General features: G+C 54.7%; 1 protein-coding gene across 1 annotated transcript in view; it reads right to left on the minus strand.

Moving 5' to 3' along the window:
- Positions 1-1,765: 1,765 nt before the first annotated feature.
- The window catches only part of RUNX3 (RUNX family transcription factor 3), a 59,986-nt gene continuing 34,168 nt past the window's right edge, over positions 1,766-27,583 (minus strand). Inside the window, exons 3-6 of the mRNA XM_081144244.1 lie at positions 26,746-26,902; positions 19,118-19,222; positions 9,188-9,346; positions 1,766-4,737 (exon numbers count right to left, since the gene is read on the minus strand). Of these exons, the coding sequence (XP_081000370.1) occupies positions 4,193-4,737; positions 9,188-9,346; positions 19,118-19,222; positions 26,746-26,902 (966 nt within the window). The 3' untranslated portion in view covers positions 1,766-4,192. The remainder of the gene's footprint in view (positions 4,738-9,187; positions 9,347-19,117; positions 19,223-26,745; positions 26,903-27,583) is intronic.

The raw sequence follows: 27,583 nt of genomic DNA on the forward strand, positions 1-27,583 counted from the left end.
GCCCCTCACAGCCGTCTCCGGAGACCCTCACGATTTCCTCCTTGGGCACACACCATCATCGAGGCCTGTAAAACCCAGCCGGGACCTCTGTTTCTCAGAGTACAAGCCAAAGCCATGCGACCAGTGATTCAGCTACACACCTGGCACACAGTAGGTGCCCTTGTAAGATCTGAATAGAAAAGAGGCTCAGAGAGGGACAGGGCCCTCCCACAGCCACAGAGCTAACGGGAAAGAAAACCCTTCTGCCACATTAAGGCATTTGCCCGGCCCTTCCAGGGGTGAGCCTCCTGAGGTTGGGAAGTTCTTCCTAAAATCTAACCTGGGTTCTGGCTGCAGTTGAGGCGGCCCCTTCCTGCCCTTCTCGGGAGGGGAATGTCGGTCACGCGCCCCACCTGCTGCCACCTGCAGGCCGCTGTGGTTACTGCAGGGCTCGCCCCCACCAGCCCTCAAAACTGTGTGACCCCCGGCAAGTCCCGCCTTCTCTGGGCCTCGGTTTTTCCGAGGAAGCTGGGTGCGCTGGTCTGTGCCTGGTGGGGTGAAGATGGAGCTTTGAGTCAGGGGCTCTGGAGAACCCAGCTCCTCTCTCAACAGCTGTGACACCCGTGCGGCTGGTGGGGAGGGGCTTGGACTGTGGTCACCTCCCAATCTCCATCATTCCTACAAAGTGACTCCAAATAAACACATAGATGGAAGCAGAGCGCTGGCCTGTCGGTGCTGCATAGGGACCAGCCCTGCGCACCCAGGCAGATGCTACCCCGCACATCCCAGAGAGAAATTCTGCAGCTATGGCTGGAGCCTGCTCAGGGGACCTGCTGTCTGCTCAGGCGTAAGGGATGCTGGGGGTGGGGTTAGGCTGGGGAAATGGAACTTCCAGTTGGGTGTTGGGTTTCAGGGAGACCAACCTAACTAAATGGGGCTAATTCTTAGGATAAGCTTTTGAAGTGGGTACTTTCACTTGAAAATAAGGTCTTACGAAAATTCCCCTCCACAAGGCCCGACTAGACAGGCGTGGTTGGCCAGGCCTCCTTGCTGGCAGGGTGGGGAGGGGGGTTGCCAAAATAGGCCCCCGAAACCATCACACCCAGAGCCCCCACCAACAGGCTGCGGTCCTCGCTTAGCCACAAACAACTCCAGGGACATGTGAAGCCAGATGACACCCCTCTTGGCACCTGTCTTGTCATCTGCAAAATGGGGGAGCTGACACAGCTGCTTGCTTTGCAGCTGATTGCTGCTAACTTGCCACTGTCCCAGCAGCACAGGTCCCAGAGGTGGCTCTCACTGAGCTGCATTATGCTCCACCTGCCTCTGCCCTCTCCCCAGCGCTGAGCCTGGGAACGAGCCGGGAGAGATGCAGTTTCTTCTGTTTACTCATGAAAAATCACAGGCCACTTGTGAGGGGAGAAGGGGTGGTGGCACCTTGAAGACCTGACGTTCCTCTGGCATCCCAGCCACACCAGGAGGAGGCCTCACCGGCTGCACTTGCCCAGGGTGGGTTCTGTGGCCATTCCTGATGGAGCTGATGCATCAGGCCAAGGCGCCAGGGTGTGTGTGTGTGTGCGCACTCGTGCACACACACGTCTCCACAGCAGTGGGTTTAGTCCTATTCCTGCCCAAGGCCCTGCCCCATTCCTCCAGGGCCACAGTGGGGGGAGGGGTCCCCATCCTCCCCAGCCCCCCCACCCCCAGCCCTAGAAGCCTGGCATTGGAACCCTGCAACACATCTCAGAGTTATATAACAAATCAGTCAAAATTCCATTTTACAGTTAAATAGTACAGAAGACAGACAGTTTACTGTACAAGCAAGTTGTGCATTAAAAACAAACACACCAAGCAAATCATAGTGCAAAGCAGTTTCCACCCCTCCCCACCCTCTTCCCAGCTCTGGGGCCGTTGTATGGAAGATGTGAGTGTAGCAGGTATTAACACCTCAGCATGACAATATGTCACAACGGATCTGTACCCACCACCAACGGGCTCACAGTAAGATGGCATCCAATCCTCGCTTCCTTGTGCTAAGTCAGTGTGCTTGCCAGTACAACTTTAAAGTAGCCTTGTAAGTAAGGACCCATTTCTACAAGCCCAGGCTGTTTGTACCCACTATGGGCCTTAAGACTCAGCATGGTGGCTGTCACTTTTAGTCAGGGGGTGGGCGGTAGGGCCCGATTATTTCCTGTCCCTGCCCCTACCAGGGTTTGGATATCAGGAAGGGGTAGCAATCTGGGGTGGGGCTAAAAAGTGCTGGGCACTGGGAACCCCGGGGTGGGGGGGCTCCCACACAGGCCTGGGCCAGGCTACAATCACAGAAGGGGAGTGACCATACAAAGACAATGGATTTGGAGCTGCTTCCTGAGAAGGGGTGGGGAGCGCCCCCAAGTGCAGGGAGTCAGCAGGACCCCCCCAGCAGCTATTTTGAGGAGATGGAGACTGCTTTTTCCAGGGAGGGCAGGGTAAGAGAAACCACAGCTGGAGGGGTCCGAATAGTATCACCAGGACTTCCGAACCTGCCAGTGTGTGTAACCGGTGTGTGATTCTGGCTTTTGTTACAGGTGGGGGTGGAACGGCAGGCCAAGTGCTATGACAGAGACAACCACTAAGGAGCATTTTGTAGGGGAAATTTCCACATCCACAGAGGGTGTGGCTGGAACAATTGCTGAAAACCACATGCCGTCTACTCCTCATGAGTTTTCTCGCCCTTTTCCACATAAGCCCAAGCCTTTCTAGAACTAAAGAACTCAGACACAGGAATCCCTGCAGCCTGAGCCCTTGCGCAAGGCTTGCTTTCCCACTTGCAAAGGGAAGGGGCGAGACCTCACCTCTGAGCACGGGGCGGGGGTGCTGAGCCAAGGCCCGTGAGCTCTTTGCCCTGCTGCTCCACCATCACTGGGCCACTGCTCTCCGCCCCTCATCCCACCCACCTGCTCTGAACACTCAGAACATCCTCTTGGGCAAACGTCTAAGATGTTTCCAGCATGTCACTGGCGTTTCCCTTGGTCCCCACCAGGGCTGGCCTTCGGGGGATGTTGGGGGGATACTGCCAAAGGAAAGATACCTCTTGAGGAGGTATTGAGGTTCACTGTCGTGGGGCTTTACCTTTAAGAGATTGTGTGTATGAAAACGTTTGAAGCTTCTTTTTCTAAAATCAGCTTCAAAAACTAGCTTTATGTTCAAGATAGCTTTGGAACATAGGTTGGTTAAAGTGGAGAGTTGTGTGGCACGAGTTGGAAGGTGTGGCTGGGCCTTCCCACAAGGCGGGGGTGGGGGTGTGCACAGTTGGGCCGGACCTATGTGGGACAGGGATGCTGATATCTGACCTCATGACCCCTCACTCCAGTGCTTTCTGCTAGAACCTATCTGGCCCCTGTGCTCTCTCCAAAAACTGTAATTTTGAGACCAGCCTAGGGTGAAGGGAGATCACTGGCCCCCACCAAGAGAACAGCGGGCGAGAATGCCTGGGGCTGGTAAAGTGCATGGAGGGCCCAACTGCAGGCGTCTTCCCTGGTTTTAGGAACCTGCTGCCATAGGCTAGTCTACTCTGGGGCCAGGGAGCCTCAGGCAGCTAGAAGGGGATGGGGGATCTGTACCTGTTAGAAATTGTGGGGGGGCTGGCTTAGGGGTGCCCCTCATCCCATCTGTGCCAGTGATTTTTCTGGAACTCTGGATGGGTCCCTTCCCAGTCTATACAATGAGGGAACCCCTCTTAGGGTGGGGGGACCTTCCAGTTCTGCCTCAATTTGTGTAAATGTGGAGGAAGGGCTGGGCCCATGGGGTGCAGGATCTCTGAGGACTGTGGGGGTGGGTAGGTCTTTCTAGGGCCAAACGGTGTGGGCAAATGCTGCCTCTCTCCGGAGCAGAGATGGTCTCTGTCCCAGGAGACCTGGGCCCTGTGACAACCTGGGAATAGCTGGGGACAGCCAGGTCACCAGGGGAGGTGGCAGGAGGAGACTTTTCCCACAGGAAGGTGGGATGAGATGACTGGGATCTGGGTTGGGGGCGGTCCCTACCCCTCTGTACAAAGACACAGCTGGACTAGATGCTCTCGGAGCCACCACCAGCTCTGTGGACCCTGGGCCCATGATTGCCATGGGGCATAGGTCCTATTCCTGCCCTGAGCATCAGAGCTGGGCCAGCCACTTGTTGGGAAGGTTCTTGGGGTCCCTGACTCCACTGGGAGCAGTCCAGTTTGACCTGGGGGTCAGTAGGGCCGCCACACAGCCTCGTCCATGCGGCCTGGTGTGCTCAAGGCGGTGGGCGAATTGCTGTGGCTGCCATCGGCCTCCACGCCGTCACTCTGGCCGCCCAGGCTGGGGTTCATGAGGTTGCCCGCGGCCACGGAGGCGGCGCTGCTGGTGCAGGAGGCCAGCATGCGGGTGGGCGAGCGGTCGCCCCCGCCACTGCTGCCGGCCACCATGGAGAACTGGTAAGAGCCAGAGGACGCGCCGTAGTAGAGGTGGTAGGGGGACGGGTTGGCCTGGAAGGGCCCGCTCTGGTTCTGTGGGGCCCCGGGGTAGGGCGGCGGGAGGTAGGTGGGGTGGAAGCGGCTGGTGGCTGGCATGCTGGCCACGCTGAGGCTGCTGATGCTCGTGCCCGAGGGTGTGGCACTGTAGGGGAAGGCGGCTGACATGGTCCCCGGGTAATGCATCCTGGGGTCTGGGAAGCGGCTCTCCGTGAGGGTCTGCAGCCCTGGGAAGGAGCGGTCGAACTGGCGGGGGTCGGAGAAAGGGTTCAGGTCCGAGGTACCTGGGGGACAGCAAGGAGGACGGTCAGTCGCAGCCTGACACCACCCCAGCGGACTTATTTAAGAATGACCTTGGTAAAGGGATCAAATACATGGTCACAGAAGGAGACTGGGCTTCCGGTGGTGAGCATACACTAGAGTATACGGATGTATTATAAAGCTGTACACCGAAATTTATATATCTTATTAACCAATGTTACCCCAATAAATTTAATTTTAAAAAAGAACCACCTCAGGGCTCTGGCTCACATACCTGTGGCAGGCTGCCTGTTTCTACACCCGGCTCTGCTCTTACTGCCTCGGCTGCCTGGGGACGGGGGCCCTCCTGACCCTGAGCATGGCCCTGCCTGGGAAGCAGGTGGGAACAGGTACCTGGGCCGAAGGTGGCCATGGGGCCTCCCTGGCCAGATGGAGAAGGGGGGCTCTTCTTTACCTCATGGAATCCTCTTCACAGCCTAGCAGTGCAGAGGCCTGTGGAGGGGGTGAAGGTGGCCCCCCCAGGGCTGTTGAGGGTGTGTGGGGCCGACAGGGACAGTACAGGCCTGGCCTGGCAGCTTCTGCCTCCCTCTCTCCCTGCCTCCCACTTAAGAGCTGGCAAGACCGTGGGTGTGGAGAGGGTCTGCAGTGGTCCTGTGAAATGGAGATCTGGAGCCTGCTTTTGCAGATAAGGAAACTGAGGCAGAGAGGAAGATTAATTTTCCGGATGTTACAGAAAGGACTCAAATTCCTCACGAGGCCTCTCTTCTGCTCATCCCTGGGCTGCTGTGCATGCCCACACCTCTCCTGCCTGGGTGGGGCTCAGTTAGGGTACGTGAGCTTATGCCTGTGTGGTGGGGGCTGGGTCCAGAGCAGCACTGTGTGCCCCTCACCCCCCGCACACCTCGCCCTGGGCCTGTGTCTCCAGAGCTGCCTTCATTTGCCTTGGCAGCAAAGTGAGATGGCCTGGACCCTGCCCTTGTCAAAGAGAAACCAGTGTCCAGCCCAGGTCCTGCCCCAGCTCCTCCAGTTTCGTACCTTACTGGACTCTAAGACAATGGCTTCTGAGCCTCTGCCCCCTATTTTTGTATTCACACTTTGGGATCGAGTCTTACTCCCTTGGTAGGAAAACTGACGCCCAGAGAGGGTAGATCACATAGCACACTGGACCTGGCACAATATTCTAGGGTTCCAGTCCTGAGCCCCAATATGGGCCTGATAGGTAGCTGGCCCATCTCTGAGGCAGCACAGAACAAAGGTTCACTGTGAGGTCTTACCCTGCTTCTGACACTAGCTGTGTGTCCTTGGGCAAGTCACTTAACCTCTCTTTGCATGAGTCTTCCCACATGAAAAATGGGAACAGTAACAGATCCTAGGAATTAAATTAGTTAATGCATGTAAAGTGCTTAGACTGGGCACCAGGTAGAGGCCTGATGAGGGTCTGTGCTGCTGTGGTGGCTGTGACACCTCTTGCTCTGTGCACCCAGGAGAAGTGGCCCATTCAGGGCCCTGGAAAGATGATCCCCCGACCCTGAGCCTTCCTTGTATCCTGGCCAAGGGGGTGACTCTGGCAGCAATGGCGAGGTGGATGAGCCCCCAGTAGTGGTCCTGAGGGAAAGTCGGTCTGGCCCTAAGCCCTCTATGGCACCCCACCAAAGAGGATGCAGGGAAACCAGCCTCTGACCCTGTGCGGCTCCAGGTTGGCCCTGCCTTCTGTGACCGAGGCTTGGCTGAGGACAGACAGCTGCAGGTGCCCTCAGGTCTCTTGCTTCCCTAGATCTGCCTGAGGTGCTGTGTGACCTCAGGTGAGACTTGTACGTTCTCTGGGCTTTGGGGTCTTCCCGACCCAGCTGGGGAGTGTTTCCTCAGCAGTGGGCCGTGGTTGTGGATCAGAATGGAATGATGCTCCCTGACTCAAGGTGAGGGGACATGGGGGGAAAGGGTCCTCTGGAATGTCTGGTACCCCCCCTGATAGGTTCCTTGGCTGGTCAGTGCTGCCTTGAGACCTAGAGGGCCAGGGGTGCCTGGCTCCCCACCCTCAGAACCCGGTACCCAAACATAGCCAAGCATGAGGCTGACTCCTCTGCTCTGAGCCCAGGTAGTGCACGCTGCCCACCTGACAGGAACCCCATTCTCAAAGCGAAGGAAATCCCAACAGGGACCCCAGGATAAGACAGCAGGGCTGCAGCCCGGGAAACAGGCTGGGGAAGGTGGGCCTGGGTCTGTTGTGTGTAGCCCTTGGAGTTCACATGGGTTCCAGGCTCTGAGCTGGGCCTGCCCCCACTGCCACTGTCCCCTCCTGCCTCCCTCCCTCCCAGGGTGGTGGGGAAGTGTCTGCCCTCAGCACCCCTGAGGCTCCCAGCCCCTCCCAGCCCAGTAGCCCCAGGAAACCGGAGCTGGTCGGCTGTCGAGCAGCCAATCCCAACACTGGAAGGAAATGTTTATTTTCTTCTCCAAATTGCCCCAGCTGCTTCATGGTGGCTGAATGAGCCCTTTGAGCTGTTAGAAGCCCCCATTGTGGGCGGCTGCAGCTGGGGGGGCCTGGGGCTGGGGTATGGAGGGGATGGGGCCTCGGCACTGCTTGCCAGTGACCAAAGTCGGGGGTCAAAGCTATTAACAGGCACCAAGAGAAGTGGTGGTGGAGTGTCCTGAGGGGATCCCCAGGATAGAGTCTAAAGGCAGAGGCTGGTCCCACCAGAAGGGGAGGGTCAGTGAGAAGAGCCCAAACCCAGCCCTGCCAACATCCCTCTGTGGCAAGTACCTCCTTCCCACTTTACAGATGTGAAAACTGAGGCTCAGAGAGGTGAAGTGACTAGCCTAGGAACACACAGCCAGTGCCTGGCAGATGCAGAATTCCAAGCCCAGTCTATCTGACTGCAAAGTTCATACTCCTTTCCTGGTCCTGGTTGTCAAGAGCCCTTCCTCTCACTCCGAAGGGGACAGGCCTGGGGAGGGGGAAGCCTGGCAGTGTTGAAAGGCCACATAGGTAGCCTGAGGCCCAGTGCTGTGAGTGGTCAGGGAGGGGCTGGGGAGCCCTACCTAGAATGCAGAAGGGGAAAGACTGGGTCAGCCACGCCCCACACAGGCCCTACCTTTCCTCCCAGCCCCAAAGTGGAGGCAGGGACTCTACCTGCTGCCTGGCTAGACCTGGCCCTCTGGGCCTGGACAGAAGGTGGATAGCCTGTCTCAGGCTCCCTAAGGCATAGACTCCCCAGCCATGTCCACACAACTGAGGGCAGGCAGAGGTGGGCTCTCTGCCTGTGGCAGGGTAAGGCCTGCTGTGTTAGGCTACTGCACCTTGACAAATGCTGGCCTGTGGGAAACAGGAGCACAGTTTCTAGGCAGAGGTGGGCATGAGCCCAGGGTGCAGAGAACCTCCCGCTGCCTCCTGAGGTCAGAGCCCCACCCTGAAGGCCCCCACCCCCAGGGCCCTTCCCTGGCTCCAGAGCTGCCAAGCATCTCAAGCTTGCTAGCGCACAGGCTTGGAGCAGCTGGACCTGGGGCCCCTCCCACCTCACCAAGGCCCAGCTTCTCAGGCCAGACAAGATGGGTCCTTCTCTTTACACTACAGGGCTACATCAAGTCTGCCACCATCACCGATCTGCCCTGGAGCACCGAGAAAGAACGACACCCACAGTGCCTGACAGCAGCCAGCCTCCAGCCTCTGTTCAGTGCTGCTGCTGAGTACACTCCGCCCGGCCTGGCCCAAGGGCCAGCTATGCACACGGCCTCCTGCGCCCAACCCACGGGCTGACAGAGCCTGGAGGAGAGTCAATATTCCTCATCCAGCCATTCACTGAGCACTTGCTGTGTGCCAGGCACCTGTCTCCTCTGGAAGGCCTGCCTGAGATCTAGCTTTGATTGTGCCTGCTGTATCCATCAGGCAGTGGGGACAGAGACCCCTGTTTGGGCCTCAGCCCAGACAGAGGACTTTCTCCTCCCTTCTGTTTGGGAGGAGTCTCTGGGCCCTTGGGGCCTTTCCCAGGCGATGCTCGTTCTCTCTCCAGGGCTGTACCACTTTACAGTTTATAAAGTTTGTTGAGTGCAGTAACAGCATCTGAACGTCACCCCAGCCCTGGGCAGAGGCATCCACCACCACCCACTTTAAGATGAGAAAGCTGAGGCTTGGGGGTAGGTGTCTCAGCAGGAACAAGACTGCCACAGGTTCCTTGGACAAATCATGCCCCAATTTTAATGGGTGCACTATGAGATTTCCCCAGGGGATAGTGGGCTCCTGGAGGGCAGGACTGTGTCTGTTCATGCTGATCTCTGGGGCCAGGCACCGGCGCGGCACGTGGTGGTTGTCAATAAGTGTTTGTTGTGTGAATGAATGAAGGGCCTGGTCCAGGGCTAGGCCCAGAGCATCACAAGGGTGGCGCAGCGAATGACCTCTGGATAAGCTCTTGATCTGGAGCAGGAGGACCACGCCCGGGTCCTTGTCCACCTCCCCCCACCGCAGCCCCCACTGTGCCGTACCTTGGATGGGGGTCTGGGCCTGGCTGTTGAAATGGCTCGTGGTGCCGAGCGAGCCGCGGGGGCTGGGCATGGTCGGTGTCACCCGCATGCGCACCCGATCCAGTTCTCCAAAGCGGTCAGGGAACGCCTTGGTCTGGTCTTCCAGCTTCTGCCGGTGCCCTGCAGAACATGGAGAGCCCATTAGCAGCTGGTTCCCAAGTGTCAGGGAGACAGAAATGCCTCGCTCTGCTGGGAAGTTCTCCCTGAGGTCTAACCTTAGGCCTCTGCAGGGAGAACCCTTAGATCACTACCAACCTCTTTTCTCAGGTTCTTCAAAGACTTTCTGAACAGAGAATGGTCATAGGTACTGCCCCGGGGCTGCCATAATGATCTCACCCCTGCCTCCTTGAGCAGGAATATTCATTCTCATACCTGAACCTCTACAACACACTGTTTGGCAGAAGGGGAAACTGAGGCAGCAGGCATGGGCAAGTGACTCAAGCACGCTCCCTTGGAGGATCAGGGAGAGAGCCCAGGAGTGCTGCCATCCTCTGCCTTCCAGCATCCCAGAACCCACCCCCCACACCTGGAAGGCGGCCGTGGAATGGGACTGTGGCCCCATCCAGCCCTGAGTCACACTGGGACCAACATGCCTTCTCTCTGGGCCTCAGAGAGAAGGGAAAATTCACCAGGATGTTGAGAACAGGCATGGGCCACTTCACCGAGGGGCTGGACTCCCATCTCTGGGAGCTGGGGACAGGGACCAGTGCACCTGGCTTGGGGCACCACACCTGGAGAAACTGCCAACATCTCTCATTACCCCTCTGCCATGGCGCATATAGGAAGGAACCCCGCCTCTTCTCCAGGCCCTAGAGGTGCTGGCAGGGTCAAGATGGCCATGCCCCTGCTTCATGTGGCCAGCCAAGGCCACCCTCAGGCTTCCTGAAAGACATGGAGCTTAGGGGGGGGTCACAGGACCCCCCCCATTTTTCAATTACTCACTTTACGTTTCACAAGCAACACATGAACATCTACAAAAATAAAAGCGTTTCAGACAAAGCTATCGCTCCTTAAAGCCACCCTAAGCCCCTCCCCAGAAGTCCCCGTGTGAGGTCTTTCCTTCCAGCCTTTCTTTGGTTTCACATGCATGGAAAACACAGAGCAGGTTTCTCATGGAACTTTCTTGAATGGTCTGAGCCTGGCTGTATTATTCTGTAACTTGCTTTTCCAGTAGCACACTTTGGAGTGCCGCCTCAGTTTTCTTATCTGTAAAATGGGGAGGGAAGCCAGCCCCATGAAAACAACAGAGTCCCTGCAAGAGAACTGCAGGAGGACTGCACCTCTAGGCCAGTGGGCATCCCTTGCTTCCGCTGGACACATCTACTGGACACTGAGTTTACTCAGCTGATCTCGAATGGATGCGTAGGTTGTTTCCAGATTTCCTGCATTACTCCCTCATGTGCCGTACTCCCAGGCATGTCCCTGTTCACACCTCAATGTTTCTGGGGATTTCTCCAGGGCAGATACTAGAATGCACTGCTCTGGCAGAGGGCTGGCATTCCTGGGTTCTACTGCTCAGCCCAGCACAGGCTGGCCCATTCTGCTCCACCCGACCTGGAGAGAGGAGGTCAGGCAGGCTTGGTGCCCTTTCTTCTTTTTACAGCAAGAGAAATGGCAGCTCAGAGTGGTGGAAACATTTGCCTGGGGTCACAGAGCAAGGAAGGGGGAAGGATTTCCTGGACCTGAGATCTCTTGGAAAAAACAAGGGGCGGAGCCAAGGGAGAGGGCAAGGCTTGCCTGAGTCCTTAGGTCTAGACTGACAGGGAGAGAAGTAGGTGGGAGATAAAACAGAACACCTCACGGTCCTTTCTGAGGCCTGGAAAATCACATCCTTGGGGCCTGGAAAAGTGTTGACCACCACTGGGAATGAGGGGACAGGGTCAGAGGCCTAGTCATGCGCCTCACTTCTGGTTTTCAACATGGGAATGCAATGGATCCTGGGGCTCCAAACCCTGTGCTCTCTATACACCCTGCTGCAAACTCAAAGGGAATCTGAGAGCACTTAGAAACATACAGGCAGTCCTGGGAGCCACAGTGGGCTCAGCAAGTCACCAAGAACCAGAGAACCCACTTCCTCCTCCAAAGAGGCCCCAGGCTTGGAGCCCAGGGGACACTTGGCAGCTGGAATAAGACCACTGGGCCTCCAGACAGGCCCCCCGCTGCTGCCTCCCAGCAACAAAGGGGAAAATGTGGGTTGGGGCTAGAGCCAGGGCCAAAAATTCAGATGCCTATGTGGGCAAGTCAAGTAAATGAGGCACACAGGATGGGCGGAGACTGGGGCAGACTATATAGGATGTGTGCTGTGTAAGAGGGGTAGCTACCATCTAGTCCAGCTGAGTGTTGCCAGAGCTTCCAACTCACCAGGAGAAGCCATAAACCTGCTTTGATATGAAATCTCCCATAGTTTACATGTTGGCAATGAATTCAAGCACTGAACAACAAAAAAAGCCAAACTGACCACTTTGTAGGATGTGTCCTGCCCTGGGGCTGCCAGTTTGTAACCTCCAGGTTTGAAACTTCATTATCTGGTTAATTGTGTAACCTCAGCCACCAAGAACTGGTTAATGGATACCCCTCAGGAGTGGTTTCCGGGGGTGGGGTGCGGTGCTGAATGGCTCAGCCTCAGCCCTGGAGGAAATACGGCCCCTGCTGCTGAGGCAACCGAAAGTGGCAGGGCGAAGTGGACAAACAGGGGGACAAACAAATTCAGAACAATCTCAACAGGCAGGAAGCTGGCCAGATGGACCTGGGGACTGCAGACTGACCTGACAGCAGCTTGGGTGCAAAGGATCTGGGTGTCTTAGTCAACCGCAAGCTTGAAGTGAGCCAATGGGGCTATACAAAAGCTGGTGCAAAACCTCAGGCCTTGTTATTGTTGTCACTGGCGAATAAAGTCCCGTTTCTGAGTCACACTGTGTACAAAGTGTTCACAGTTACTCTTGTGGCCCAGCGGCAGGAAGGCAGGGTTCACAGCTAGCCAGGGTTCGAGGATGGGCCCTGCTGCTTGCAGCTTGGTGGCCTCACTAAAGTCACACTCCCTTTCCCCCACCCCAAGCCACAGTGTCCCCGTCACGGTGCCCTCACAGGCTGTGGTGCTGGCCAAACAAGTTATGTGAATGCTCTCCACCCACATGGGTCCCTGCTGGAACTACTACCCCAGCTCGTTCCAGGGGAGGAAGGATGATCGTGCTCACATTGGAGACCAGGACACAGACCAGATGGTAAGATGTCTCTGGGACACAAAGCCAGGACAGCAGAGCCAGCACTGTCATCCAGAACCCAAGAACTCCAAGTCCAAAGTTCTTTCTCTTGACACCTTCCTGTTTACTCCCATTGTACAGATGGGGCCACTGAGACTTCAAGATGAGATCTATGCTAAGGGCTTGGTCTGGGGTACAAATCAGGTCATCTGGCCCCAGAGCACATGCTCTCACCATGTGTTGCTCTGCCTGCACACGGGGTAACTTCCTGGAGGAGGGGAGTTTAACAGCACTTTGGGAATTGCTTCCTTGTTGCTGTGAAGGCTGGAGCCACTGCAGGGAGGGGCGAAGGGAAGCTGAGGCGGCTCCACATGGCCAGGGTGCCAGAGAGTCTCAGTGCCACGGGGCCCGGGCCTTCACGTTGGGAGCATAATGGAACTTTCTGTGCCTGAGAAAGACGATGGGCCTGCAGAATAGACTTTTTTCACTTGGCTACCCACAGTGGGAGCGGATGGGCTCTCTCACTGTGCCTCCGTTTCCCCACTGCACAGGCCGCTCACGCAGGCCCCTCTGGCTCTGTAGGTCCCTGACTTAAGATCGCAAGAATCAGCCACTGGCCAGACTGGGGCCCCAGAATGAAGAAGGGAGGGTTGCTTGCTCCAGTGCCCACCTCCTGCTGCTGCCCTGCCCAGGGTTTCTCTGCCTCCACACTTCAGAGCCACAGCTCAGGCACAGCCCCGGACAGGAATGCTTTCCTGTCCTTTGGGGCTCAGCCCAGGGGCCTCTCCCCCAGGAAGCCCCCTTCTCCTAACACTGAGCCCCACAGCAGCTCTGCAGGCCTGAGCAGTAGCCAGCAGCAGTGGAATGAAAGAGCAGCCACTCTCACTGGGTACTTCCTCCACTCCAGTGTCCGAGAAGGTGGCACTACATCATCCCACCTGGGAGGTCCACCACTGTCCCTATTTACAGGTGAGAAAACTGAGGCTTGGAAAGTGGTTGATGACATGCTTGAGGTCACACAGAACGCACCTGGCTACTTTCTCTTCCTGGAGCCTACCCTGCAGGAAAGGAGCCTGGGCTTTGAAAATCAGGGGCTCTAGACAATGGGCATTAGGGTCTGGCCCAGGTTCAGGGCCCAGAGTGACTCTCTGCAGGTCTAGGAGGACGGGCTTGGGGAGATGACAGGGTCTCAGTGGACTTTACCAGGAGCCCTGCCCTGCTCTGAAGCTCAGCGTTGACAGGACAACTTGAATCACGCCCTGCTCAACCCACAGAGTCCCTTTTCTCTGGCACTCAGTTTCCACACCTATAAACTGGTTATCACACGTCAACTCCCCAAGAGTGAAGAGGAGCTGGGGACAGAGCCCAGTGTTTAAATGCCGAGCACTTTGAGGGAAGGATGGGGAACACATTGGCCCCTAGGACCTGGCTTAGGTTGCCTGTCAGCCTCCAGCAGCTGGGCTCAAATCACTGATAGCCCCTCCAGGGCCACCAAGCACTGTGCCAAGTGGGCCATGCATACTGTCTCCAAGGGCCACAACCCTCGGAGAGGCTGATATGGTCACCCCATTTTACAGGTGGGAAAGGGGAGGCACGTGGTCAAGGTCAAACCTAGAACGGCCAGCACACTGCATGGAGCTTGGCTGCCAAGGTCTTGGCTTCCCAAGACCTCCAAGAGAGGAGAGCTGGGCTGCCTGGCAATGAGGCCTGACTGGCAGGAGGCCAGCTCAGTGTCTTGTCTCAGCTGGGTGGAGGGGAACGGGAGGCCAACAAGGGCAGGGAGAAGGGAGCAGAGGAGCTGGGCAGGGCCAAAGGACAGGATCATCTTTGGGGACAATGCGGACACCCATATGAAGCCACTCGGCTGCCTCCTCGGCTGCCTGGCCCAGCTCTGGTGTGGCCACAACCCAGACACAGCAGCCACTGTCTGGCCAGCCGAGGGGTGGGGCACCCGGGCCTTAGGCCCGCTCTGCGGCCTGTCAGGAGATTTACACCCGACTCTTAACAACCGCGTGGAATCGCGGGCGGGTGCTGGGCCCCGGGTGGTCTGCCGTGAATCGGCCCCCTGTGAGCAGATGAAAGGCGGTCGGGGGCTGGCGGGGGGCCAGCGGGCAGGGAGGCAAGCTTCTCCTTCCCAGCGCTGCAACTGGGGCTTCCAGCGGCCTGGGGTTGATTAGGGGAACCAGGGAGGTCTGAGGTTAACCCCTTCCCTCCTGCTGGGCACGCTCCCCTGGGGACCATGGGGGTCCTGGGGGCTGGGGCCAGGAGCAGTTGGCTCTTCTTAACTGGGGCATCCTTCCACCCCCCCACACCTGGAGCTGAGGACAAAACTGTGGCAACTTTGGAGCCCTCAAAGGCCCAGCTGCCGGCTTTGGGTGGCTTTTCCTGTCCAAGTGGCCCGGAGTCTCCAGCAGCCACAATGACTGTTTGCTCACTTCCTTTGGGCCCCTGCTCCAATGTCCCTCTTCAGGAGGTCTCCCCTGTCTCCCACCCCTGCCATGTCCCATCCCCTACACTCTGCGCCCTTATTCCAGCTTTGCTTTTCTTCATAGGACTTCATACAACCTGAAATTAAGTTAGCTAATCATCTGTTTACAAGTATTTCCTGAGCATCTACTAAGTGCTCATGTCAGTATTCCCGGGTCTATACCAGTGCCTGGCAAGGCAGAGGAAACACCCTGTGGACCATATACACTAGTGGGAGAGATGGGGAAGAAAAGAGTGAATTATACAGCATCTTAGACGGTGGTTAAGTGCTCGAGGTAACATGAAAGCAGGGAAGTATAAGGGGAAGTGGGGGGACAGCTGTGTCTGTGATTTGAAACAGGGTGATCAGGAAAGAACTCACTGCAAAGTCTGAGGCAAGACTTCAGGGTGGGAAGGAGCCATGAATCTGGGGGTGCTCGGGGGTAGTGTTCTAGAGCAGTGCAAAGGCTCTGGCTCAGGAGTGCGGCTACCCACCCTGAAGACCAGCCAGGAGCCCAGGGGGGTGAGTGAGGAGGAAGGTATCTGAGAGGAAGACAGAGGAGTAACGGGCATGGACCTGGTGGGGCCCTGTTGCCATGGTGCTAAAAGAACTGTTTACCATCTCTCTCCACCCATGTGTGAGACCCAAGAGAGTAAAGCCTGTCTGTTGGGTTCACTGTGGTGTCCTCAGCTTCTAGAACAGTGCCTGACTCGTGGTAAGTGCCTAGGAAAATATTTGTTGAAATCACTCCATGTACATTTTTGGGAAGGGCCCATAGGCAAGATGCCAGGGTTGCCCTCTCTCAACCTGAGGCAGGATTAAGAAGCTGGATCCCACCCTTTCAGGTACCAGCACCTGCTAAGCCTGGAGACATGGAGTACACAATTCCCAAACCATGGTCCACGACAGAACTGCTGGGTACTGTCCTGCCTCCTGCCCAGATCCTGGATCCTGCTCAGCCACCTGCTTCTTAACTCGCCCCCAGTGACTGTGAGGGACACCAACATTGAGAACCTCAGAAACCAAGGCCACACAAGCAGGAAGCCACCAAGCCAGCCTTCAAACCCAGCTGGCCACCTGGCTGCAGATCGGGCATGCTCTGCAGGGCACTGGAGGGTAACGACCTGGCCACAGAACCCACAGTGGCCTCAGGGATCTGCAGGCTCCACTCCCTGGCTCCCTGGACCAGCCCCTACTCCCACCCCACCCCATAAAAGGCTCAGCCCTCACACTGGGCTGGGAGTCACAAAGCAGGAAAAAGGCCCAGGAAGAAACTCCTACAATAATTCATGAGGGTTCTTGGGCACTTTCTGCAGTCTGAGCAGTTATAAGTTGGTTTAATGCTCACAAGAACTCCCAGAGAAGATGCTAATATCACCCCCATTTTACAGATGAGCATGTGAAGGTGGGAAGGCCCTTATAAGTGGTTCACTTTCCTGAGCCCCAGGCCGGAGCCCTGGGTTCACTGAAGCTCACCCTTGAGCAAGTGGCTTTGCCTCTTGGCCTGCCTCTTCTTGGGGCTATTAAAGATCAGTTAACAGAGACTTTACACTGGCCTGGCACTCGGGGAGGGTTTGATGACCAGCAGCAGTTCAGGTGGGGAAACTGAGGCCCGGAAAGGGGGAGGATTTGTCCAGGGTCACAGGCTGAAGGCCAGGCTAAGATTGGAACCCAGGATGCTGGTGAGACCTGACCTGAGGGCTGGAGCTGGGGCAGGAGCAAGAGGGTCCCCAGGATGGAAGACCTGGAGTGCCTTTCCCCCACCATGGCTGCTCTTTTTCTATAAATGAGCTTTTGCTAAGATTCTGTTTGAACATGTCACTTTCAAACCACTGATATGGCCTGTGCCAAGGCCCAGAGAGGGACGCCATCTGCCTCAGGTCAGCAGCAAGCCTGGCCTCTGACTCAGGCTTAGCTCCAGGCCAGGCCTTCCCTTCTTGCTCCCTCTTCCTGTGCCATCCCCTCCCCCACAGCTCACTCCAGGGAGGGGCTGTGTCAGGTCTGGAGGACCTCAGGAGAGAAGAGCAGGCAGGGAGGTTGAGTGGGGACCAAGTCTCCACCCTCATCCAGGGGCCTCAGTGGGGGCCGGTGGGCGGCTCTGGGCTGGGCGGGCTGAACATGGAGGGCTCTGAGGGGTTCCAGGTGCTGCCCAGCCGCTGGGAGCCTTCCCACCAGGCTCCAAGCCCCTGCTCACATGCCTCCTTGCACTGGGTGCTCACTGCGTTGCAGAGTGGCGCCTATGTGCTGCATCAGTCATGTTGAGCCCACTTGTGGCTCCCATCCATCCTGATTCTGCCCCTCGAGACTCAGTAGAACATCACCTGCTTCAATAAAAACTTATACTTCTATTGCCATGCCCTGGGGTTCTCAACAGCTACCCTAATGGTGGTGGTGGTGGGAGCCCAGGGGGGTGGCCAAGTACCAGAGATAACAGAACACCATAATCCAATGACTCACAGGGAGCCTCCCTCTGCCACAGCCAGAGACCATCCACCTGTAGGCACTGATCTTCAGGCCTGTGGGGTGGGTGGTATTATCCTACTCCCTGGAGGAGGCAGCCAAGGCCCAGAGAGGTCAGCAACTTGCCTGAGGTGCCCCAGCCAGACCAGCTGGCATAGAATCTGCTCTCTGCACAATGGCCTGCGGCTCACAAGGGCTTCCCAGCCATCATCACCTGGGGTCTCTGGGAATCACTGACCCCATTCACCGATGACAAAACTGAGGCCAAAAAGGAGACATGACTTGCCTGGGGCTATAAAACCCAAGGCCGGGGCATGGACACATCCATGTCCAATCCTAGCAAGATGCTGGAAGCTGCCTGCCTTTGGGCCTGATTACCATGTGCAAGAGCTCAGGGGAGGCAGCAGGAGGTAGCCCTGAGAGGCCTGGAGAGTACTCTTCCAGGGCCACTGCGCCCAGCTCTGAGCCTTTCTGGAGTAGCCAGACGCTGGCGTGGGACCAGGGATTGGATAAATGGGCAGCCAGGCCTGCCTGATTCCCAAAAATGGAGGGGCCAGTCCAGGGCAGGCCTGGGTGGCTCTCACTGACCATGCCCTGACATGGTCACACTCCTGTTGTGAGCCTCCTAGGCACTGAGAGACCAGGAGCTTGTCCTTCCGCCCCAGGCCCACTTCATCCAGAATTGGATAAAAGGCTGTCTCGGGGGCACTGGCTGCCTCTCCAAAGCTAAGACAGTGAGGCCCTGGCCAGGATCTCAATATTCCCAGGCCTGGATTCTCTACTCACTAGAACTGGGTGACCCTTTGGCTCTGCTGTCCCTAGGGCCCCACATGAGACAACAAATGTGAGAGGTTGTCTAAACTGAAAGGGACCACAATTACAAAGAAAGAGAAGGACATGGCAGCTCTCAGTACCCCAGGTGAGTGTGAGCTAGTGAGGGACAGTCCAGACAAGAGCTCTGCTCAGAGATCAGAGGTGGCTGGCTGGTTCTTTGTTTCATTCATTCACTCACTCACTCACTCACTCATTCATCCAGTGAACACAGGCCTCTGGCCCATTCTGTGGCAGCTGTTCCTCCAGGTTCTCCAATCTGAATCTAACAACGCCAGGCCCTTCAGCAGGCAGAAGTGATTAAACACAAACTCTCTTTGATGCTAGAGTGCATGGACCAGGGCTCTCTACACATAGCAGGTGCTCAATATGTATCTGCAGAATCAAATGTGCATTCCTGATCTCAAGATCGTGGGTCCTGGGTGGGTCAGAGTGCCTGGGCCCTGTGCAACTTGAGTAAGTCATATACTAAGATTCAAAGAAAAAGTTTCCAAGGAGGGGACCTGGCCTCCTTCAGCCACTGGCAGAGGAAACTGGGGTGGAGCAGAGCACACCTGGCCCAACCTCTATCCCCGAACACACACACAGTCTCCCTCTCTCTCTCAAGCCTTTTCCAGCCTCTTCCTTTCCCTAATGATGCAAGTCCATACTCCCCAGCAGGCCCCCAATGGCAGTCATCCTATGGGAGAGGGGGTCACTCGATCCTGTTATCTCCCTGTCCCAGACTCCTCACTGGCCTCCCAAAGTCCAGGCCAAGCAGAGGGTTTGGGGCTCTGCTGGCAGGCACACAGTGTGTGGTAGAGGGTGTGCATGCAGAGGGTGCAGAGGACCACAACCCCCCACAGGAGTGCTCCCAGGACCCAGTGCCATCTGTTTGACCTCGGCTGCTGCCCTCCCCGCTCTAAACCCCCACTCAGTGGATCTGGAACTTACGTCTAGGCTCCCGGGGTCCATCCACAGTCACCTTGATGGCTCGGTGGTAGGTGGCCACTTGGGTGGGGTTGGTGAACACGGTGATGGTCAGTGTGAAACTCTTCCCTGGGGGGAATGAGGAAAAGGCAGGAGGTTGGTACCTGAATCCATTCACAACATGCTGGTCTCCCGCCTCCTTTGCCTCCCCAAGAAGCCCCTAACCTTCCATAGGGGCAGGTTTCTCTCCTTTGAACCTGGGCAGAAGATGGGGCTCTGGGTGAAGTTCAAGCTGCTAGGGTTGGCATTCAAGGCTCCCAGAGGCCTGGCATCAACTTTATTGCCTCTACCTGCTCCCCTGCTCTGGCTGCCCTGGCCCATCTCCTTTCTGCTGCTTGTCCTATTTGTGCCATTCCTTCTATCCAGAGACTCTTGTGATTTTGGGGTGGGGAGCAAGGATGGAGATACATATTTTTTTCCTGAAAGTAATTAGTGATCTTTATAGAAAACTTTGAGAACATTAAATATATGAAACATAAAAAAGAAAATGCCCATCATCTCACTAGCCAGAGATAAACATTGTCACTACTTGGGTGTTTTCTCCTCTGATCCTTTTGTGTGGGTACGTATATTTAAATAGTTGCAGTGATTCTAATACATGTATTTTCTTACTTTGCTTGTTTTTTCACTTAACATCACATCATAAGCACTTTCCCATGTCATTAAAAATTCTTCATAAACTGCATTTTTAATGGCTGCAAAATATTTCAACTCAGGAGCCTCATCTTTTATTTACCCATCTCCTTACTCTCGGGTAGTTAGGCTGCTGCTAATTTCTTACTGGTGTGTGCGGCTGGGGCTGGAAAAGGGCTGATTTGGGAGCTGCAGACATTTCATTTGCAGACACAACTGTTATTTCCAGAACTCTGTTCTATTTTTAAATAGACATTTGGCTCCAAAGTCTCCATTCAAAATTCCTGAGAGGGGGAAAAAAACCTTTTAAAATAATAATTTATTTTTTTACCATTTGAAATAAAACGAAAATGACCTGTTTATAAAAATCTTTGTCTACATCTCTGCTTACTTCCTTAGGGTAGATTCCAAGAAGTGATGAGTGAGTTCATCGCAGCAGAGGGCTGGGACACACTTAGGGGCACCGATCTCTCTAGTGAAATGGCTCTCCAGAGTCACCATGATTGGCGTGAGGTGGCATTGTCACCCTGGCGCCATCAGCATTGTGACCACGTCTATCGAGGTGGAAGATCTTTTAAATGCTCCCGACTGAACTTGACTTTCTTCTATTACTAGTGAGAATGAAACTTTTTATATGTATTATCAGTCCTAACTCAATAAAAATTATGGCTTCACGTTCTTTTATGCTTTCCTACTACGGTTTTAGCGCCTGTAAAACATCACCCTGCAAGAAGCCTGTTCACACTTTCCGTGTCCTATTTGTGGCCATCCGCTTCCCAGTTCGCTGCTCTCCATTTCGTTTTCTGACTCCGAGCTGTTTTGCATTTTCAGTTCTATCTCTGGTTCATGATTTCTCCTACCGTTTTTACGATTAGGCAGGTTTTCCCAAGTAACAAGGCAGATAAAGGTTTGGCTCTGATAAACAGCGTTCTCTTTACTTTCTACATCTAATTCTTTGATTCTTCTGGGGGATTACGTGGCCTGTGTGGTATAAGGTGAGGATTTTTCCCCAGCGCCTTTCCCTGGAATGAGAGCCCCCCACCCCCGTTCTCTGTTATCATCAAAGCCTCCACACAAGTGAGACTGGGAGGGTGTGGGGGAGCTTCCCTGATCCCCCCGGTGAAACTTTGCCCCTGTCTGAGCACCCCTATCTCTGGATCCCATTTTTAGGCTTGGGGACTCCCTGAGGGCAAGGGCCACTGGTCCAGGGCACCTGTGTCCCCCAGAGCTGGCTCAGGGTGGGCACCGAGGGAGGCTGCCCGAGTGGACCCTTCTGCTGTCCCCATGCTCCCCACAACTCTCCAAGGCAGGCAGGTGGGTTCTGATATCCCCACTGCACAGCTGGGAGATTAAACTCAGGGCGGGACCGACAGCTTCCAGTCCTCTTAGGTTCCTTCTGGGTATCTGTCGGTCCAGTGATCAAGTGAAAACTCTAGCCCCGGAAACAGGAGACTCCAGAACCAAAGTGAAGCAGCCAGGCTGCTGGGGCCGCACCGAGGGACTGCAGGGCTCTGAGACAACAGGGCTGGGGGCGGACAGGGCTCAAATCGAAGTGACTGGAACTGGAAAGAGTGGGGCCTCTCTGGAAATTTCCCTGAGCCGGCTGGAGGCAGGGATGCAAATGCCCAAAATCGTACCTGCCACCTGCTGCTGGAAACCAGGGTCAGAGGGACAATCATGGCCCCTCGCTCCCAGACCACAGGGGCATTTCCCATGGTTTCTGGAAACAGGACGTGCGGACAGTCTAGGGAAATGCCAGGCAGGCGTGCTCAGGCTCCCTACCCTCTGCTTCCAGGGCACCTCCTACTGCTTTCCCTCTCTCTGAGGTCATTTCCCTTCTGGACACCCCTGTCCCCAACCAGTCAGGCACTGTCTGGGGATCCCTGGGTGCCTCTATCCAGCACTTCCGTGGTGCTGCAGGGCGCCAAGAGATGGGGAGTTTAGTGGACGGCAGCCCAGAGCTGGAGGGCTGCCAGGCCGGGTGTGCCCCAATGCCCCCGAGTGCTCCTGTTTCTCACCTCACCTCCCTCAGGTCACCACTGAAAAGTCACCTTCTCAGTGAGGCCCTCCCTGGTTACTTTCTCTAAAGTAGGAGTTTTCAACATGACATCTATGGCCTCCACTAGAACTGAGTGTGCCCATGAACTGGAATAGAAAAAAAAAAAAAAAAAAGGCAACTGTTTTGACCCTAACCTCTAAATGAAATTTAGCATTTCTCTGGAGTCTGAACATAGGCAACAAGCCACAAAGCATTACAGAAGTCCCTGTGACCTTGTCACAAAAGACGTCACAGATATTTACATATCACATTACAGACAGTGCAGAGTCCTCTAAATATCTTTAAGCTCCTCACAACTTCAAAATCATGGTCGTCACTGCACCCGCTGCTAGATCTTATTATTTAATATGCTAACAAAGCGGTTACATTTATCACAATTTTAAAAGACATCTTGCTAACTATATTTTAATATAACTGGTTTCCATTGCAATCCTTTGTACTTCATTTTGTTCCTTAAAAAACATTATTCTGAGACTCCAAAGGGGTCCGTGGGGTGAAAAAAGATGAAGAAGCTCAATCAGAAGCATCACAGATCCTCCCACTCCCCCCTTCCCCACTTGAATTTCCCCCAAATGCTTATTATTTTTAATAATTCATCTGCTTATTTATGTTGTTTCCCATTATTAAACTGTAAGCTCCCTGGGGGCCAGCATTTTTGTTGTTCATTGCTGTTTCCCCAGCCCTAGAACAGCATCTGGTGCATAGTTAAGTTTGTTAAATGAATTAAGGACAGAGATTACTGATCCCATTTTATGGATGAGAAAACTGGGACAGAGGGGCAATGAGTAGACCAGGTCGCACAAGATCAGGCAGGGCCCAGAAAGGTTAGAATGGGATGGAGCCAGCCCCTCTACACACACACTCAGGACCTGCTAATGAGAAGCCCCCATCCCCACCAGGCAGCAAACCACAGGCTACCCATGAGTCACCAGCCCTCCTCTACAGCTTTGTCTCAGTTTCTAGTCCTGGCACTACCCCTCCCAGGTACTCCCAGGGAGGAGGGACAGGGGGAGGAAGGAAGGGAGAGGCTGGGACCTGGGAGCAGGAGTGGGAGGGGGGAGCAGGTGGCAGGTAACACAAGAGGCAGGGACCCCTTGAAGCAGAGGTGAGGGAAAGTTGTCTCCTTGAGTGCCCCTTGCCTCTCTCTCTGCCCAGCAGCAAATCCACTCATCATCTCTCTCCCCCTATTAGAAGAAAGACCTGAGAAAACAAAGAAGGTGGACTTAACTTTGTGCCGGAACCCTGGCAAACTTTCCATCAGCCAGGAGTCTAGGAATTGTAAATCAAGGCACTCCAAGGGCTGGCCCTGATTGGTGGGGGAGAGAAGTCCTAGTCTGGAAATAGCTGCCCCTTGGGTGGCCCGAGACATTCCTGCAGGCCCTGGGGCCCTGGATCAATCAGCGTGTACAACTGGGTCTGGCAGTGTGACCTTGGGCAAGTCCCTGTCCCTCTCAGCCAGGGTTCCCGTGTGAGATGCCCCAACCACAGGGTTCATGGGTAGCCGGAGGGGACGTGTCTCAGGGAACCTCTGGGTTTTCTCAACAGTGACCAAGAGGCCATCTATCTCCTATTAGTGTCTCCCTAAGCCTGCAACCCACACATCTCATCCCAAATCTCTCTCCTCATGCTACGGTTTCTTTTTAACCAGTTAACTACAGTTTGGAACTCAAGCTCTTTTTACTTTCACCTAGGCCCGTGGCCGCCTCCTAGAGGGCGTTTTGGGGATTGTGGTGTGTGGTTCTCAAGAGGTGGGACAGGAGAGGAGGGTGCCAATGTCCAGCACTGCACAGGGCAGTGAAGTACTCATGCTTCCTGTTTGTGAGAAACTTGCTGATAAAGATGATCTGAGCCAGGAACCCAACTAAATTTTGCATAAAACAAGGCAAACATTTTTTTTGCACACTTTTACGGTCTATTGAATTTTCCAGGAGGAAGGGTAGTTTTTAAAATAATTTTGTTCAGAACTTTGCCACAAACTGTCCACAACTTCAGAAAATCCTGTCATTGACGGCAATGCGGTGTTCAGACTTTGAGTCATGTACCCCTCTCCTGCCCAGCCTGCCGTGGCTGCCACGGGCCTGCTACCAGAGGTGTAAGCATCCATCCACCAGACAGTGTGGTCCTGCCCAATATTTACGTATTCAAATAGGTATTTTATTACAAATCACTTTCCCCATTTTTAAAATTAGGGCTATGGAATTATATAGATTTTGAAACTGTGCATAAGTAGGTGGGCTACATTATCTACACATTTCATTGTGAGATGGTGGTAAAGGGCGTTACAAATTATTGAAGGGGCCGCTGTGACTGGCAGGCGGGGACCTTGCCCTTAATCACAGCAGGAGACACCAATGACTTGGTTTCCTTCCCGTTTCCCACCTCCAGGCTAATCGTGAGAGCTCTGTGGTGGTGGTGCGTGAATGTCTTTCATGGGAAGGTATCTTCCAGGAACGATGACAGAATTGAGGAATGGAAAGCAAGAAAGCAAGCAGACCATCTGGCTTCTTAGTCCTGGCAGAAGTCAGAGAGCCAGGGAAAGGCCCTGCATCCCAAATCCCAACCTGTCCCCACTCCTGAAGTAGCCCAAACTGTCTGTGTCAATCACTGACTTCTCTCCGAGGGAATTTCCCAATGGGCAGGATGGGCACAGCAGATGCGTCGCTGCTGCCACAGGACCCCTTTGCCCTCCTCCCTCGCTGCCACCCGCCTCCACTTCTCCCACTCAACAATTCACGCCTTCTGGGTTTCCCCCACCCCCGCCCAAACCACACCAGAATCAGAGAATCAGTGACTGTCACCACTCAAAGGGACTTCAAAGATCTCCTCTAGGCCCAGGCATTTGAAACAGCAAAATCTCTAATGTGTATCCAGCTCTCGATAACATGTAGCCAACTGACATACTCCTACCAAGTTCCTTAACCCTCAGGAAATCCCATGAGGTAGGTACCACTGTGATCCCCATTTTACAGATGAGGAAACTGAGGCACAGAGAGATTAAGCCATTTGCCCAATGTCCTCCGAGGTCTGAAAGCCTTGTTGAGTTCCACAGGCATCAGAACCCCCACTTAGACCTCTTGCTATCTCCCGGGACCACTGAGACTGGTGAGAGAAACTCAGCCTTACGCATCTATCTTCCAGAGCCACAATCCAGCCTCAGCTGTGCCTGCTCCAAGAGCGGGCTGCCCAACAGTGCTTTGGAAACCCAGTTCCCTCCCGGCAGGCCCTGCGGGTGGGCACAGGTCTGTGGGCATAAATGCCACAAGGAAATCATTTTCAGGAGCAGAATGGCCAGGCAAGGTCTCAGGTAACTCAGAATTGTCATCTCTTCTCTTTCTATATTGTTTGTACAATATAGAAAGAGGGGGTTTGATGACAAGTTTCTGATGTGCTAGGCTCCAGAGACTGACCTTCCCTTCTGCCTGCCTCCTAGGGGCTGCAGCTATAGTGCCCCCCCCCCCCCCCCCCCGACTGCCACAGCCACCTGGGCTGGCAGACAAGGCCACCGCCCCACAGTCGAGCAGCATCTGAGCAAGTCACCGCCAACCAGTGGCAGCTAACGACTCTCCACTCAGGGCTGGGGCTGGGATTAAGTTGCAAAAGGCTTGAGATATTGGGGATGACAAAAGGGGCTTGGAGACTAATTAGGAGCAGCAATGAAAGCTTAATTCATAAAAGCAAACATTTTCCATCCATCAACCTGCAACCAGTTAAGGACAACGTTTGAAAGAAATCTGTGCATGGGGAAGGGAGCCAACAGGAACAGGAAATGTTTGAAAGAATGTAAACTATTTCAGTTTCATAAAAAGTAACAAGTAAACAGTTATTACATGCAAATAATGCCCTGGTTTTAATTAATGCTGAAAAGTCAAAATATGTTTGACATTTGTATGTATACATTGAACGGCTGAAGAGGAAAAAATGGTGCCCAGATGCCCACTTCTGAGCAGGGCTGGTGGCTCAGAGGGAACTAAAACCTTGAAAAGGTCTTGTTTATTGGTGATGAAAAGTACAATTCTGCCTCGGCCTCTGCTGAGACAGGGAGCAGAGGGAACCGAGCTTACTTTCTTAACGAAGCTGGATGGGCAGGCCAGGTGCTCGGGAAGGGCGCTCCCCAGTTTTCAAAAGGCTGGTCTTAAAGGGCTGGCGAGCCCTCAGTTCTCCACCTCCCCAGGGCAGGGTTTCTAGGATTTCTCCACTAAGAAGTGGTGATGGGTTTCAGGTCCTAGCAGCCCTTCCTACTCAACAGCCCCTGGAGGCAGCCACAGCCTGCGTCCTGGACCTGTGTCCCTTCATACTGGCCGAGGAGGTGGATCAGACAGGCATGTCAGCCTTGCTTCTGGGGTGAGAGATGGCAGCCTTCGAGCTGTGCTTTCCAGTATTTAGCATCCTGTACTGCACTCGCTTCTTTTCTAAACCACGTTAAGGCTCAAAGGGCTGGGGAAACTGTGGCTTTGGGAGACCACAGCTGGGGAGAGGCACCCTCGAAGTGTGGAGGAGAGTCTGCCCCAGTGGGGAGAGTGGCTGGGGTGCTTGGGTCCCGCAGACCAAGGATTTGTTCTAAACCACCTGCTGAAACACCAATAAGGCCCCCCTTGGAGCTTGTTGATCTTCCCCCAGCGTCTTTTGTGAGATCAGGACACTTAGGAAAGGGGAGGTATGGCAGGCTTCAGGGGTTTGTAAAGCCCAGAAACTGGGAGAAAATTGCCGCTTTTCCCTTCACTTCTTCAAAGGGGTCTGTAACACCCTAGGAGGTTCCAAGCCGCCGTTTTAGACAGAACTGTACATGGACCTATTTCTGCGGCTCCCACTGGGACCCCAAGGCCTCATTCTCAGCTTCCTAACCCCCAACCTTTGCTACAGCCAATGCTGGGCCGGCGCAGTCTCCCTTCCGCTCACTCACCTCGCCCACTGCGGCCCACGAAGCGAAGGTCATTGAACCTGGCCACCTGGTTCTTCATGACGGCGGAGGCATTGCGCAGCTCGGCGGAGTAGTTCTCGTCGTTGCCTGCCATCACGGTCACCACCGTTCCATCTGGCACATCCCCCAGTGCCACCACCTGAGGGCATGGGGCAGGGGGACAGCTTAGAAAGGAAGGGGCAGGCAAGGGAAAGGGGGGAGGGGCCGGGGCAGGCAGCTCCCTGAGGTCCCAGGCGCACTGCGGATTTCTCAAATGCTGGGTAGAGAAGAGGCTTAAGAGTAATAGAGACCTTCCCCCAACTCTAACAAAAGCAAAAAGATCTCTACCTTCCGCACCAAAACCCTAGATAAATCGGTTAAGCCATGTCCTGCAAAATCATCCTTTCGATTCAACTGAATCTAAGGGAGAGCTGGGAAGGCGCTCAGTCACTCTGATGCAGCGTGCAGTTTCCTTCTTCCCTTTGCTCGAGCAAAAGAGGAATCAACACTGCCTCTAGCAACCAAGTCTCTAAGCTAAAAAAAAAAAAAAAAAAAAAAAAAGAAATAATATCAACAACAATAATAACGGGACTCAAGTAATACAAGAGCCGTTTGGGATATGAAATGTGGCCCTGGCCCAGTTTATCGGCCTCTGCGTAGCCCGAATTCGTTGTGCAGGGAAAATGCAAAACAAACTGGCGTTTTGAGAGGGTTTGTACAGAGAAGCCCTTTTAAGGTGCCAGAGGGGCCTTTGATACCAGGAGGATGCACCTGCTGGGAACCGCGGGGATGGGGGTGTAGATGCCCCCCTAAGACAGCCTCCCCCAGAGGAGCAGGGAGA

The sequence above is a fragment of the Miniopterus schreibersii genome (genome assembly GCF_964146895.1).
Source record: "Miniopterus schreibersii genome assembly, chromosome: 8".
In the NCBI taxonomy this organism is placed as follows: domain Eukaryota; kingdom Metazoa; phylum Chordata; class Mammalia; order Chiroptera; family Miniopteridae; genus Miniopterus; species Miniopterus schreibersii.